A 16,517-nucleotide genomic window follows, 5' to 3' on the forward strand; every position below is an offset into this window, starting at 1 on the left:
CCAATCCCCTGCCCCCTGCTGTTTGCGAGATTGCTGAGAGCTGTCAAATAATTTCTATGTGGTTATGTGGCTGGAAAAAAAAAAAGTCCTCTCCTAATGTCTCTAATCTGTGTCTCGTTGCTCGGTCGCTACTACGACCTTCTCTCTTGTAGATTGTCAGCAGCTTGCTCCCCCAGCATCACCACTCACCCTTTAACTAGAATGAGGAATATTTTTGTCAGGTAACGTCCTCGCATACGACGTGTTTTCTGAATTTTGCCTGTGTTTATATCTCAGTGTTGCGGTGAAGGGCCTTCATTTGTGTACAAGGTTTTTAACCATTGAAATGAAGGGCCTCTCTTGTTTGTTTTCTTGGGTTGCTTGGTGTGTGAGGACAAAGCAACGTACTGTTTTAGTATTGACAATAGCTTTAACCCCTTGCAAGCTAGTATTACGCAAATAGGCAAAATTTAAGTGGGGCTTGTGTTTAATAAAATCCATGTACCGCTTGTGGATCATAGACACATTAGCTTTATGATGCTAAAAGCAGGGTTGATGTGAGGAAATCCTGCAAGATTTGTTTAAAAAAATAGCATTTTCTACTACTAATAAGCTATATATAAAATTCTCTATATTCTTAATAGGATCATGTTCAGGTTATAATCTTGCAGGTTTCTACTACAGTATTCCTTCCTCTTAAATGCATATACAATGGGCATTTATTCCTCTGAACACAGGGAATTATGTCCGCAGTCAACCCTGCTTGAGTGCGCATCCGTAAGCCGCAGCACACAGCATGGAGACGAGGCTATTGTACACTTTCTGAAAAAAGAAAAAAAGCGCAGCCTCCTTAGAGGTCAGTCACTCCTTTGTTTGAAGTTCAGTCAACTTACAAGTGTGGTATATTCTGTTTCCATCAGTTTGCGCTGAGAAAAAAAGGTTTAGGGAGTAGAGGAGGGAGAACTAATCGTGTTGTAAACCAGCTCCTGAGAGAGGAGATAAGAAAGCTAAACGTGCTGGTGAAGAAAGCCAGATGTGTGGCTGGATGGGGAATCTAATCCAGGGGTGCTTTTCGTTACGCATGCTTATCTCCTTGGGAAAGTTTATAATTTAAGGAATTGGAAGATCCTACCATGATACTTAGAGACATGAGAAGAGGCTGGCATAGCGAAAAACACCCCGTGATATTTTTTTTTTCTTTATTCTTTTTCTGAGGGATAAACTCCCACTGATATATGGAGGAAAAAAAACCTTGAGATTGGTTGCTCGCTCAACCAGAGGACATTGATTCAAATTAGTTAAGCTCCCAACCGTATCCCTTGTATAGGTTATGTGGATTTACTGAGCAGTAGATGATTGCAGGATGTGATTGTGACTAGAATCCCCTCTCCTTAGATAGACTAATCCCCGCTTGGTTCGATCTAGTTTGAAATCAATGTCTGGCTTTTTTGGTGTCATTGCAATATGCCACCTAAAATAAAACAGCAAAGCTCCTCCTACCTCTGCCTGCAGGCTCCTCCCACATCACCTCTAAGTTTTACTTCACATGATGCATCTTGTTTCTGATTTAAAAGTAAGCCTGCATGTCAAAAGCATAACCCATTTTTCATTTACTTGCATGGCTAATGAGAAAGACCCATCTCCTTTGGTGGTGAGATGTGGCTTCAGCTCTGTCCTATGAATGAAAGTTCATGGTACTCGTGAGTCACTGGCTTCCTAACCGCACCTGCAGGATGATTTGCAGTGAATGCGCTTTCACACCAGAAACTAAATGGCCATACTGGCCGGCTTAAAGTTCCTAACATCGCTTTCTGTTGCTTTGACTAACCAACAGCCGCCATCTTACTTTGTCTGCGTGGACTCCGCTGCTGTGACCTTGTAAACAGTCGCTCTCAAATGACTAAAACCAAGTGCTAATGATGCTCATTATTTGTTTGTTTCTCCACTTTTGCAGTAATTTCAGTAATTCTGCACGGACGACGAAGTACCAACACAAGGTCCATTCTCGCTGCTGATTGAGTTGGGCGAAACGAGTTAGCGCTACTCTAGGCTATTTGGACTTGAAGAAAAATAAAACGGCAAAAACCTAAGTACAAACGTTAAGCACAGGTTTTTAATTTGAATCAATTGTCCTCCCCTTTTCATTTTAAAATTCTGTTATGTTATGCACATTAGGATCACACTTGGTCCAAATTCTGGATGCCTCTGCTGGAAGCCATTTTTGCCTCGCAAGTACAGTGAACTTCTTGGCTTGTAATTGGCCAATCCCTCCGAATCCTCTATTGAGAAGCCAAGGGAGATGTGGTCGTTTCTTAATCAACAAGCTGTTTTTGTTTGGTTTTATCTCTTATTTTTAGTTTATCGTTTTGTTAATCTGTGCACTTTCATTTTATAGGATTATAACATGCTATTATTAACCTATAGGAAAGCATGGTAGTACAATGGTTTGTTGAGTTATCCAATATAGGTTGGAGGACTGTAGTATTGTAAGTCCTCCTCAAATATTTGAATTTAAACAATACGCACTACAGTAAGGCTCCACAAACCACAAATGTACTATGATGACTCTGTCCTCAAGAATTTATCCATCAAATAATCATTTTAAAATCCTTTTGTTACATCGTGTTATGCTGTTGCTTTTATTTTTCATATGTTTGTTCTACTGCCATGTTCTCTACAAAAATCCAGGGTGATCAAATTCTGGGGTTTTTTCATGTATTTATTATTCCTAGGAATAGTTCAAAAATTACACTATGAAACTTGACAACGCTCTGACTCAAATAGGTAAGTTGTGTCTTGGGAAAAATTTGCGTGACGACGATATGTGCTTTTCCTAGCTTCTTACCGAGGGCGTTCCACTGAAACGGGATCGCTGGCTTTCAGAATTCTTTGCAACTGCGACAATTAAAATTCCAAATTGGAATTGTTTCATTCTCTCTTTGTTTATTGTGCCAAATCTTGGTACACCGTTTAGGTTGAAAATGAGAAAAAGAATCGGAAAGAAGAAGAAAAAAAACTAAGAAAGGTGCAGTTTGGGCCATGGCTCTCGCTGCCGTGCGAGAGCCGGGGTTTTGTTTTTCGGTTCGTTTTAGTTCTTCGTTTCTGACCAGTAGTGCCTTTCATTGTTTCAAGGGAGAATCTTAGACTAGTGTTTTATGTTTCTGTTTTTTATATATAGGTGAGGACTTTGGGTTCAAAATGACTGTGAGCAGCAATAAGCGCAAAGGGAATTTTTCCCCCCTTTTCTGCATGAGTGAGGTGATAGTTTTGAAATTAGCTCAATAAAACTCAAGTTGTATTGAATTCTGCAGGTCAGTGATCCCCTCGAGAAATTCAGGGGTATTGAGAAAAGTTTTTTTTTTATTTTATTTTATCAAACATTGGGAACCAAAAGAGATCCCTTTGGCCTCCTGTTATTGAACAAAGTGCTCCAAGCATCTTTAATGTGTTGGGGTAGATCAGTGTACTATTGGAAACATCTATGTATCTCTAGCTTTGTTTGGTGAAGGTAATGTGATATCAATAGTATTGTTAAAAATGTGCAGAGAGCGCATTTTATCTTTACTTTTGTCTAATTTGACTTTTTGTTTGTTTTTGTTTTTTTTATTCTTGAATCTTTTTTTACATCATCTTTGAGCATGGTGTTTTCAGGAAACAGAAAACAAGATTAGCATCAACAAGCTTGAATAGTGCCATTATAGCCAATGCTTGTTTGTTGAGGCGTTAAAGTTACCAATATGGATAAGAAGCTAACAAAAAAAAGTGCAATTCAGATACTGTTTTACATTAAAAAGAGAAAGTTTTCTGTTTGCTGGAAGCGATGGCATTGTGATACTACAAAAAATAGCTGTGCAAACTTTATATTGTCATATTGTGTTTCAGTATTGATCCATAATGAGAGTTTGATATCTTTATATGAAATAACGACTTCACCTGTATTTATTTGAACTGTCATGCAGTACTGTATTCTTATCAATAATGTGCATTATGATTAGTGGCATATTGATTACAGCTAAACGTCATATGCATGTTTCTCAGTCATGGGACCTTTACACAGAGTTGAAAACAAACATGTTAAAACTTTTGTCGGGGTGTTTTTAAAAGAGAGAAAATAAAAAATTAGGGCTTGGGGCGGGGACCAGTTAAGTCTGATGTATTACTGCTGAACTAATCCTATGAAAGTGTTTTGTTTGTTTTCTAGTGGAGATGGTATGTCTGTGTAAGGGTAGTCATACTGGCTAAAATCAATAAATGTGACTTAAGTTCCAGCGTGTTTCAGTGTTGTTATTTATAGCTGCTCCACAGCTGAAGCGGATGAAAGGGTTAACCATTGAAGTATGTGGTCTGCAGCCCTGGAGTCTCCTCATAGCGTTCCCAGTTGGAAGCCAGGGGAAGGGGGAACTTCCCAGCTGTCCAAGCGGCTCCAGGAACCTGATCACATTTCACACAATGCACGAAAACACCTCCACCAAAACCCCCCCGCCTCCCCCATCCCTACCCTGTCTGTTCTCTTAAACCTTGCCCCTCCCTCCTCTGCCCCCTCCATTTCCCGTTTCTTTCTCCCCCTCTCCTCCACTGTCCCTCCCTCCTGGAGATATGCCCAAGCACTGATTGGTCCCAGTTTCTTTTTTGACCTTTGGTACACCCAGCATTTCCTGTCGAGGCTCTGGAGGCCGGCTCTCTGCTCAATTAAAACTGCTGTTATTTTCTTGGTGTTGATTTACAAGAGGAAAGTATGAATGTTATTTTATGCCATTTAAAAAAATCTACACATTAATGACAATAAAGGGGGAAAAATGAGATTTTTATTTATGCAAATGAAACCAAATAAATAGATGGACTAACTGTTATTGATCCATTCACTTTAGAGGTCAAAATGTTGTATGAATGTTTTAAACTTCATCTATAAGTGCTCTGAATGTGCAGATTACTCCAAATGAAGAAGTGAAAAAGCACAAGATTGACCCTCTGAATAAGAGGGCTAAAATTCTATACTTTGAAAGCTCAGATGCTCTTAGGTACTTTAAAACCATCTTTTCTATCCACCCAGATCAAGTTTATTGTCAATATTAAGTCAAGGCTCCCTCTCTTTATTTTGTTTTTCTTCTGGTTTGGTTAATTCTGTATTTCTTCCTTTTAGAATATTCAAATATTTATTTTTATTTATTATTTTAGAAAAACATCCCATTCTCTCTAGAGCTATTCTCACACTCCTGTCATTGTTAATTCTCCTCCTTTAGAGCTATGTGGGCATTTCTCAGACTGCTTCCAAAACATTCCTACTTTCTGATGAAAGTAGTTCATTTAAAGTCTCTGATAGACATTTAATATTTAATCCAAATAAAAGGTCTAGAAAGAGTTACGATCTTATTTCGCCTTACGAAATTGTGGAATATCATCTTGACACGTTGGATACAGTTTACCAAAAAAAACGCTGGCAATTTAGCAGTAGCATGTTTGCCTTGTGCCCTACACCGTTTGAAAATTAAGACAGCAGAAGCAGAGATACTCTTACTCTTGTCCTTTCCACCACTGCTTTTATCAGAACTAAAGTATGCAGACCCATTTACCTTTTTGGTAAATGTATTAAAAGTAATGTGAGCATTTTTAGCAGTAAATTTATAGCACTTACTTACTATATCAGTGTTTTGCTATTATTTATGGGAGGGGGGGCTGCTATGCATTAATGTGTAGGTTTTGGTATGCAAATTACAATAAATGACTATGTGATATAGCAATTACTTAGTCTTCTTCTTCCTTTGAGGAGCGTGAAGCACTGAAGTTCTGCCTGTGAATAAGTGCACTAGAAATATAAAGAGGCATAAAATATAAATCCTCAAAGTAGACACACCTAGAATTTGTATTTACATGCAATACTTAGCATCACTGATCAGTCCACCCTACAGCTTTGTCCCATTGACAGTCCTATATATAATATATACTGATTTCAGGTTTATATATAATAAACCTGAAATAAGTTATTATTAATGCTTAGTTGTGTCACTAAAAGACAGTGTTGTGAATCAGTACACTTAAACCAAGTGCTATCATTTACCATTCATGTCCTGCAGATTTTTCAGCATCAGAGAATTAATGATAGCCAGTCAGGAGAAGTCAGCAATGACATCACTCCAGTAACAGTGGAGCTTTTGTTGGTGCCAGTCTTCCATTATCTCCCCCCCCCCCCCCCCCCCCCCCCCCCCCACCCCCCCACCCCCCGCCTGAGGAAATATGGGTCAGTACATGGCATCAGTCGTGTTCTATTAATCCTCAGCTGCTGCGATTATACCCAGGATGAAGAAGGATTCATGCAGCAGAGCAGCTGTTTTCACTACTCAGTTGATGCACTATCTATATTCACCACCTGGGGTCCCCATGCTACAACTGTTGACGTCTTTGTGGGCTGACCGAGTAACTGTAACTCTTCCAGTAACTGTGAGAGCTGCAGGCCTTAAGGGGGAGAGGGCGCGCTTCTTTGCACTTACAAAGAGTCTCCTTTATGAGTGTGCTCCGGGGCTGTCATGTGATGAATCCATGTGGAGCCTGAAGGAGCAGAGAGCTGTGATCAGCTGGTCTGAAAGAGCAACGGCAATCATCAACACCGCACACGCCTCGCGTGGATTCAAACACACACGTTAACACATTTCTAAACAACCCCACCGGAGGAGAAATAACACCAGCGAGAATCTTAAGCAATTTATGACCTGTGGAGTGTGAGCTCATCTTCACGATGAATTCAAAAATTCCTGAGTCCTGACACTGGATGCAGGGTGTGAGCGTCCTCCCTATTGTGACTCATAGATCTGTCTGTAGTATCTCCACGCAGCTGCTGGTGTGGTCTCAAAAAATGCAGCTTCGCCTGTGTCAAACAATGAAGTGTTGATTCAATCGATACCAGGCTTTAATTTGCACCTGAAAAAGAGTGAACAAATGACGACTGGCACCCAATTCTGGAGTGTGATTATCATGTGGTTGGGACATTTATACCACGGCACTTTCAGATGAGTGTAAAAAGCTCTGTGGAGCTCGTGTCACACTTATCTATGCTGACTTTCGCACCAAGCTTTCTGCTTGGCTGCTCATCTGCCACTCTGCTTTTCTTCCTCTCTTCATCCTAATTGCCATTTTTCACATCCTCCTCTGTCTCTCACTTCCCCCAGTCTCTCATTTTCCTCTTTCCTCCCTCTCTCTGAATGCAGTTGTTTCACTCTGCTCTGTGGTTTTGAGTGGAGGAGCCCCGGGGAAGCAGAGCACAGGATGTATCCCAGAGGACTGTTTGGTGCTCTATTTTCTATGGACCAGCATGCCCTAGAAAGACAGACAGACAGGCCGAAAGACAGGCAACTCCATGCACCCAGGGGCACTGGGCCCCCAATCTATTTAAAAACACAAATCCAGTCATCCACAAAACACTTGGCCTTTCAGACTCTGCACTGACATGTTCAGAACTTTTCTCTAAAGCAAAGAAAACGTACAAAGTTACAGTAAAAGAAGAATATTTTGCTGCTCTTGTGTCTTTAAAGTGGAAAGCCAAAAAGTGGAAAATGTGTGACTCAATAGTGTAGTCACAGAGGTCATATACATATGGGAAGAGAGGAATGAAATATAATGTGTATTCACTGCTTATTAGAGAGGAGCACAGGTCAATGAAGCAGCCTTCTGCCTGGCAAGCAGCCAGACAAAGAGGTGTTATCATTAGAAGCCCTGCTGTTGTCTGTGTGGATCTGAGGCTCGTGACAAGTGTGAAGCACCAACAGTGGCCTTAAAAGGGGTTAATGGTGCGTAGCTGAACAGACACAAGTTTCAAATACGTGGGTGGGAGGCTGCACAGAAACACAGAGCGAGGGCTGTGGAAAGTTATTTGCTACAGGATCCTGAAAATTAGGGAAAAATAAAAAAATTAATCAAAATGATCACTGAGATGCAACACTGATGCACTAAAAGTGTATGTGTTAAGCACAAAAATGAGTCCATACTACTATAATCCCACAATATTAATACATTATTAGCTCGTGCAGTTTCATTTTTTCAGCCTACAGGGGTTGGGCGGTATCCAGGGAGTTAAGATAAATCTCATGGATGTGATATGAGTAAATGTTACCCTTGTTTTCTCGCTTCATTACTTACATATTAGACATGTTTATCTTTTGGCTCGTCTGAAACGTTTAGACATTCAGTACAAGTACAAGAGTAAGAGGTGTTGAAGGAAAAAAGTAGTCAAGCTACATATGTGTTTCATGAGTAAATGTTCTTAGTTATATTTCACTACTGCAGACTGCAGACACCCCCGGTGACCTTTCCTCATCGACTGTATCATGTGGAGGTTTAGAGTTAGGGCATGCTTATAATATCCTTATAATATGAGAGCTTAACTTCTGCAGATCCATGATTTGTTTTCTGCTTCGGTTCCTTGTTTCCTTCAACAAGCATTCACCGAGTCAGCAGATGTTTGATGAGACAGAAAAACCAACTGAACCAATTAAAAGATGAGGAGAAAGCCTGCTCAGTGACATGGAAATGCTGTGCCAGTTAGTATTCATGTTCCAGGAACTATTTCCTAGCTAATAGGCAGATGTGGGGATTTCAGAGCAGAACCATCTACTGAAATAGGCCTCATCCTTTTCATGGCTTCATGTGACAACTCATGCCTCTGTCCCAGGGCATGTGAAATGCACAAGGATAGAGGGTCTACTTTTAAAAACGGACAAAAAAAAGAAAGAAAAATGATAAAACAGTGAGCCAAAAAGAAGAAAAAGAAAAAACAAAAAGCTTGATTAGTTTGTAAAAAGATAAAATTATCTTTTTTTTTTCCTTCAGTGCTTAGCTTTCACTGCACTCAATGAATGGGGTTGTAGTGCTCGCGCCTCGCACCGGCGGGAACGCGCATTTTCTTTTCTTCCAGCGGCACAGAGGAGAGACTTCTGTCTGTCAGAGGGAGGAGAAAGGACTATGTGGAGGAATATAAACCTCTTATTCTGCGCAAAACTGATTCGGATAACGTCTCTCGCGTCTGTTAAGAAGCCATGAAGTCACTATAGTGGGTCTGTGTGTATTTTTTTTATTTTTATTTTAGTCGGCGAACAGGAAAAGTGAAGCTCTGAAGTGCAGGCGCTCCTCCGAGTTTAGCCCACAGTACGCTGGATCCACGGCTGCTGCTGTTGCTGCCAGTTGCTCCGAGAAAAAGAAGATTTTAACAGAAAGAGGCGAGAAGAAGTTTGTGCAAAATGCAAGGAGTTTCAGCTACCGGTGAGTAAAACGAATAACTGCGAGCCTCCCTCTCTGTCTTTATTAACCCTCTGCGGTTTTCAAGAGTTGTTTCCAAATGGCTACGGCTGGTATTGCGCACAGGGTTTGAATACCAGAATGCTTTTGCCAGCTGTCAACAGGGCAGCTGCAGGCCCGCATCAGCCCCACAACAAAACTGAGAGCTTGTTTGCTCGTTTGTCGACTTTATCCGCATAACTGAAAAGAGGTATTTCTGTTGTATGGGAGACTGGAGCTGACAGGGCAGGAATAGTAGCGAACCAGTGCCAAACCTTGAGTGAGGGAGCTGTGACCTCACTGCTGCCCCTGTCTGACGCGCCCCTCTCTCATAAATATCCCACACACGTATGTTTAGTAATGAGTGACCGGAAATCAAACACCGCGTTCTAATAACGATCATAAGAAGAGGACTCATTTATTATCCTGCAGTAGTGTGTGTGTGTTTGGCCATAAGAGCTACACACTTTCTTCCAGGAATGTGATTTAAGAGGAGGGGGGAAGTGTTTGCTATCTGAAAGTGTTGCAAGTGTGTCTGTCTGTGCAGCTATGTGGCTGGATGATAGAGGGACATCTTGGCCTAAGGGGAGTGACAGTGTGTGGTTTCCTCTTTGCAGTGTGGGCAGCCATGTTTTGATGCTGAGATCCTTTGAGAATCTTTCCTGCATTTCTATTTCACCACGATCAGAAGAAGGAGGAGGAGGAGGAGGAGGGGGGGATTTGTTTTTCTTTTCTTTCTTTCTTTTGTTCATCACACACCGTGTCCAGATCATTGTTCCTGTGTCATGCATTTTGCTTTGCATGGCCTGGAGATGACAGATCTGGGACATTAGACTTCATATTCCTATCAAACAACCCCAAAAAGTTTACTGCCAAAGTTCGTGCAAATCTCAAGATCTTTCACAGAGGCCTGGGAATGAAGCGCTAGCATGCAGACAAAGAAGAGTATGGGGGAGGGCATATGAGAGAAAGAATGATAGAGATGAAGTGCTGATGGGACGATATGGAGCTGCAGCAGAGGTGAGCTATGCAGACAGAAAAAAAAAGAGCGTGTTTGCTGTGAGACTCAGGGGAGGAATCGATCTGCTGTCCTTCTGGCTGACTTTCTTTTTTCCGGCAGTCCAGCAGTGTATCGTTTCTCTCCCACACACATTCACTCCCAAGGCCTTGCTCCCTATTTATTTATTTATTTATTTTGCAGTTCCCTCTTTCTCTCCCACACTGTCCCAGATCAATCTCTGCCCCGCTCTTCCACTTTGTGGCCGCCTTAAACAGCCCCCATCAAAACACACACAGCTCTATTGCTCATCGCAGCTACCATCAGATGAAATACCTCCCCCCTCCCTACTTCCCCAAAATATATTCCTTCCACATGGGAACCCCAACCGGCCTGTGCACTCTCTAATGCTTATTTTTGTGTTTATATGATGGGAGGGTCAAACGGGTTGGAAGCTGCTTGCATCAAATCGTTGGAGAATCTATTAAAATAAACCACATCACAAATAAACTGCGGTTGGATAGATAGTGTGCCTCTCAGTTTGAGGTCTACCTCAGTCCTCAGATTGTTTCCAACTCCATAAACCTTTCTGACAGACTTCAATCTCCGTCTTACACTCCCTTTGCACCGTGTCTGGTTGAAAAATGGGAGGACGTCTCCCTCACAGATGGAGGACAATAGTGGTTCACGTAGGGCAGCTGGATGCTCCATCTGGCTGTTTAGGTTATTTGTTATTAACAAAAGCTATTGGGCTCGTCTGGGCTAATGTAAACATTTCCCCTCCATGTTAGATAAACAAACAGCAGAGGAGTTATGGTGAACGATGGTGCGATTTATATCTGCCCAGCAAGAAAAAGGGGGAATGGCCATAAGTTATTGTGAGATTGAGCCTAAAACCTCAAAATTAAGCTAAAGCAGCATTTTTTTAGTGATCATATATTGAATGTAAACAGCAAGAGGGTTTTTTAGAACTAGCTGTTGATCTCCAAGGAAGGAGTTTCACTTTCCAGGCATGAATTAAATATCAATATTTACATTTTCCACTTGCTGTACATCTCTTCTACTTTTACAAGTGCTGTCTGAGTTGGGTTGTATGTTGCCTTATGCGCTGATGACATCTGTATCTGTAGCCTTCGTGTTTTCCTGCTGTCTGTCTTTGTGTCTCGTTCTTTTCCAGGTGCACACTGAGCCTATTCCTCCAAATTTGGCAAATTTGGCCTCAGTAATGAGACGGTTAGAGTTTGGTGGTCACTGTGACCTCCCATCTACTGTTTCGAACATCAAGGGAATTTCATTACATTTGACCACAAATGTTCACTTGAAATAAATCATAAACTGATAGGTGAATATGATTAAAACAAATTTCTAATAGGGAAAATGCATAAATCATAATATGTTGGCCTGATCCCAGGTCCCCTTCTTGGACCCATCTAACACAAACTAAAGTAGGGTTTCCCCTTTCTTTTGGGGGTCAGTGGTTGGTGGTCATCTGCCTCTTCAAACAGAGACGGAGGACAATTTGAAGGTCAGGATCACTGTGACAACATCATTTTCTGCAAAAAGAAAGACATGGCCATTAATCAGTGCCATAAGTCAGTTACAGAAGGAGAGACGGATGTAAACGCCTCATACAAGTTGTCATTTGATCCAAGAATTGATTATAGCTACTTTACAAGGATGCAAACTTTAAGGTTATTTATACTTAATCTATATTGCTCACGGTATAACAGCTCACAAACACAGCAGGAACAGTGAGGAGCTAAATCCGAACATACTGTCAGTTTCTAACACATGTATCTGCGAAAGATGTGACAGGTCTTACGAATTTGGATGGAGTCAGCAGCTACTATCAGTGTACACGGGGTTGTTTATAATGAAGGCAACAACTTGCTGATTAATACTAACCAAAGACAAACTCATAGTATTCCCGTAGGAACCAATCTCAAGCACATCCTCTACATCTCTCTACTCCTCCATGTCTCTTATCTGTGTGTATGTGTGTGTGCATGTGAGGAAGGCAGCATGACTCAGTTTCAGGGCCATGCAGAAGCTTCGGGCTCTTTCCCGGCCTGCCTGAGTGTCACATTGATTTCTCTAATGGTGGTCATGTGTGGGTCCCGCTGTTGCAAAGACTTCAGCTTAAACGACACTCAAGTTTTGCATTTGTGTGTGAGTAGAAAAGAGCCTTCAGAATCCATTGACCCCCTTTTTTTTTTAAATCGGGCACTTCTTTTTGGAAAGCCTTTTTTTCCTACACTACATCACATGAAGGATTACCCATTTAAAGTTGCATCTGCACATGGTGTTTTTTTTCCCCAGTCACACATAGAGATACACTTCTGTATTAAACCATTTGTCCACTCAGGATAAGTAACAGCTTTCTGTGCACTGCTAAATGGTGTGAAAGTGTAGCTTTACACCTGATAAGATAGTTTAGCTGGTTTGCTTGTGTGACTTTGGTAAGCGTGACTAAGCAAGAGCACATGAAACACTTTTACAAAAGTATCGTGACTTCACAACACAACCTGATTGAATCTAAACAGAACTGCGTGGGATAAGAAACTGGTTTGCTTTGGTATGGTTCATAGTTACTAGTTACAGTGAACAGACTTTCTACTTCTATTGAAGCTCCTGCTTAACAGGTTCTCCCGTCATTTCCGGGCTGGTTGCTTTGAAAGGTGTGTTTTGAATCATGGAACTGTTGTTACGTGAATAAGCATAGTTACAGATACACGAGAAATCATTAGTAAATAAAAAAAAAATAAATCCACAGCTGTCCCAATTTTATTTATTGTTATATCTTTGCAGTTTTGAATTTGTTGTGTTTACTGGATTATCAGTTTAGTTAAAAACTGACAGTAATACCTACCTAAAAGAAAACAGCAAAAAAACAAACAAACCCCAAAAACCTGGTTATGTAAGAGAAAGCTGTAACGAGCAGTGACACAAAAGACACTCAGGGGTGCAGCTGCTGTGTAACAAATGTTCAAACTGCACCTTGTATAATGTAACTGTGCGTGACAGCTCACCTGTCTGACATGTGGAAAAAGTGTCTGTTAGATCCCGACCAAACCTGTTAGTGATTTATAAATATGTTATTATAATAATGAAGTTGGCTAATGAAAGATGCTGCTATTATGGTGGTAAGTGCATAGTTTTGCAAATTCCCTTTATATGTGGATCTCAGTGTATGATGTTGTAGGTGTTTAATGAAATTCAGTGTCTATAAATAGTAAATGGACTGGTTCTTATGGCACTTTTCTACTCTAATTGATTAAGTGATTGATTGGTGTTTAATATGATTTCTAAATGTCAATCCCAATTTCAACTCATTATTACTGAATTTTATTAATCTAACCTGTCACCGATTCTGCTTTTGCAACCTTTTGGTTTGTGATAGATGCCCAGCTATTAAGAAAAGTAAATGAGGTGAAACGTAGCTTACATGAGAATTATTCACGCCTCTTTTGCTTTGTTGATGCTAAAATGCGCTGATGTTCAGAATTGATTTTGTAGTCTGTTTTGAGAAAGCTTGTGTTTTTCATAAAGGATGGGCTTTGAGGCTTCCTTTGATTTGAAATGATTTGTTTGGGCAGCGAGAGACAAAGAGGCTAAAAGCAGGTGGAATTTGCAACTCTGCATAATGTTTTCTCCATTTTATGGCAAAAATCTGACACATACTCATTCTCAGGCTCATTCTGTCATTTTTGAAGGTAAGAATGAATTTCTCAGGAACGTTAATGTAAAGGTCTGAAAATGGCTTAAAAATCTTCCCTCTTTAACAGAGAGGTAATAGTTCTATAACTAGTACTAATAGTACTATTACTAATTACTATTACTTATGAGATAATTTTGTTTGTGTTTGCATTATTGTATCCACCTACTTTACACCGGTGAAAGTAGAATAATTAACAGATGTTGCACTATGGGATCACACTGCTTCCAGAGAGGGTTTAGAGATTAGTGAGAGCGAGCTGCACTTTGATAGTGAGTATAGTCGGAGTATTGAGTCAAAATTCTGTTTGGTATTAGGATGTTTCTGATCAGAGTAGCAGTTCTTCCTGCACAAACTGTTTATACTGGAGGTCTCTTGGCTTAAAGTCTGGCTGACACACACACACAGAAGGCGGAAGTGACCTAGTTTTCCTAAATGGTACCAACTGTTGAGGCCTTCTATAAATGAGTAGAATAACTTGGTGTCACTTGATAAACAAGTGCCATGTTAGATTCTGAGAGACTAAATTAATCTCATGCTGCTAATCTTGATGTGTCAAACTGTATGCAAGCCAGATGCATGTCTGAAGAACTTCTGAGAGTGTGTACGTGTGTGTCTGTGCGGAATTTATTGAGTTTAACTCTGCGCTCGCTCTCAAAGTGGAAGAAAAAAAATTATCTGAAATCAGCAATTTTGCTTTGAGATATGATCCTAGAACAGTAGGCTGACTCACCCAAAATGTCTGTCTCAGTCACAGGAATAGAAGGAATGGAGGTCCATTCCTCCAAAGCCTTTTGTGTCTATCTGTATCTTTGTCTGTTCTCCCGTCTGCTGTCTGTCTGGATTGGACCTACCCTGATGAGGGGGATTTTCCTGGGAAAGTCATATGGAAAGAAAAAAAAAGGCTTAATAGTAAAAGCATGTTCCATTATATTTCTTTCCCTTTGTGTGTGTGGTGTGTGTGGTATGTGTGTGTGTACATTTTATGAGTGGAGCTCCTTTTTAGCACACTGAAGGCATTGTGTTTTTCCTCCTCTGATCATCAGAAGAGCAACCTCTATGAAACTGTGGCTTCCTGTACACACTGGGGCGAGGCAGGGTATCTAGAGAGGAGAGAGGCGGGGAGAAAAGGAGCAGGGAGGGAGAGAAAGAGAGCCAGGTGGAGTTCACCTCTAGGTTAGATGGTGAGCATCAGCATTCGGATACAATTGTTCAGTCGAAGGTGTAAAATGGATATAGCCAATATTCTGTTGTCTACCAATCTAACAACTGAAAACAGCCCTCTTCAAGCAACGTTTGCTAAAATATACGATTCCTGCCTGAACATATAAATTCAGAACCTGTTTGGAGCAGTTGGCTGCTTCTGGTTCTTTCCAAAGCCCAGCCAGTATGTACTGGTCTGCTATAATTAGCCAACTAGGGATATACTTTCCACTTTATTAGGTACACCTGTGCAATTGCTTGTTTATGCAAATTTTGAGCCACGTGGTTACAACTCAGTATGGATGTAGGTATGGCCACGACCTGCTGAAGTTCAGCTGAGAGCCAGGGTGGAGAAGATCTCGGTGACTTTGAATATGACGTGGTTGGGGTTTTTGACGCACAGAGTACAGTCCAAACAAGAGAAAATAAACAGGGAGCAGCAGTTCTCTGGGCAAAGATGCCTTGTTGATGCCACAGGTCAGAGGAAAATGGCGAGACTGATTTGATCTGATAGAAAGGCAAGACAGTAAAGATGCAGAAGAGCATCTATGAGTTTGTGAAATGCATTTCCCACCATTTGTTCTTTTCAATATTATTAAAAAAGATTCAGTCCAAACTCAAACTCATGCAAGATATCTAAAAACAGTGGAAAAGGTCTAGAGGTGCATGGAAAGATGACCTTGAAGGGAAGGTTTGAGATCATCTAAATTGGATAATTTAAATGTTTAGGTATTTTTTCCCCTCCTTAAACAAAATAACAATACAAAATATTGAATACGACCAGCTTTCGGGATTATGTTAAACCTTATTTAAAATGTCCAGTCCAGTTTAGGGATGCACTAGTGATTTTTTTCTCTCTCTCTATTGTATAATGATTTTCCAGAAACTCACTGAATCCTGTTATTTCCTCCCAGGATTGTATTACTTTATTTGGCCCTTTTTCGTTATGAGCAGGGACTGTTATAAAAACTCTCTGTGGTAGTGCTTTCAAGGACGCTGCTGCTGAGAAGCAAAAATAAGCCAATCAATAACCAAACAAGGACATGTGAGTTTGGTTATTTCTTCTACTACAGGGTTGCTCCTTGTCCTTGAGCCATAACTCTTTGTGTTTGTGCACTGGTTAATGACCATCAGCGTGGGCTCCACGTGTATACGTTTCCCATCTCAAAGCTCCAGATGTTGAAATCTGCACCCCAGTGAAATGACACCAGTGGCTCACTTGAAGGTTGGAAATCAATCTAAAATACAGACGTGAATGGTTAGAGAATGGTTAGCAAAGCAAATAAGTTGTATATCTTTTGGAAACCCGGCAGTCCTTGATCTTTCAGCTAATTTAATTCCTCAACAATTCCCACCCTCCTT

General features: G+C 40.7%; 2 protein-coding genes across 4 annotated transcripts in view; both read left to right on the forward strand.

Moving 5' to 3' along the window:
* LOC102302389 (protein bicaudal D homolog 2) overlaps positions 1-4,247 on the forward strand; it is a 40,777-nt gene extending 36,530 nt beyond the window's left edge. The window contains exons 11-12 of one of the 3 annotated variants that reach the window (XM_014338955.2): positions 153-221; positions 1,934-4,247. In XM_014338955.2, the coding sequence (XP_014194441.1) occupies positions 153-200 (48 nt within the window). In that variant the 3' untranslated portion in view covers positions 201-221; positions 1,934-4,247. Of the gene's footprint in view, positions 1-152 lie in introns of all 3 variants that reach the window. The other 2 variants (XM_005938967.3, XM_005938968.3) reach the window with 2 other exon arrangements.
* A 4,628-nt stretch (positions 4,248-8,875) lies between these two features.
* Positions 8,876-16,517, forward strand: part of fgd (faciogenital dysplasia) — a 55,018-nt gene continuing 47,376 nt past the window's right edge. Inside the window, exon 1 of the mRNA XM_005938963.2 lies at positions 8,876-9,225. Within this exon, the coding sequence (XP_005939025.1) occupies positions 9,204-9,225 (22 nt within the window). The 5' untranslated portion in view covers positions 8,876-9,203. The remainder of the gene's footprint in view (positions 9,226-16,517) is intronic.

Source organism: Haplochromis burtoni, unplaced genomic scaffold, assembly GCF_018398535.1.
Source record: "Haplochromis burtoni strain Fernald_Lab_line unplaced genomic scaffold, NCSU_Asbu1 Contig_252, whole genome shotgun sequence".
NCBI lineage: Eukaryota > Metazoa > Chordata > Actinopteri > Cichliformes > Cichlidae > Haplochromis > Haplochromis burtoni.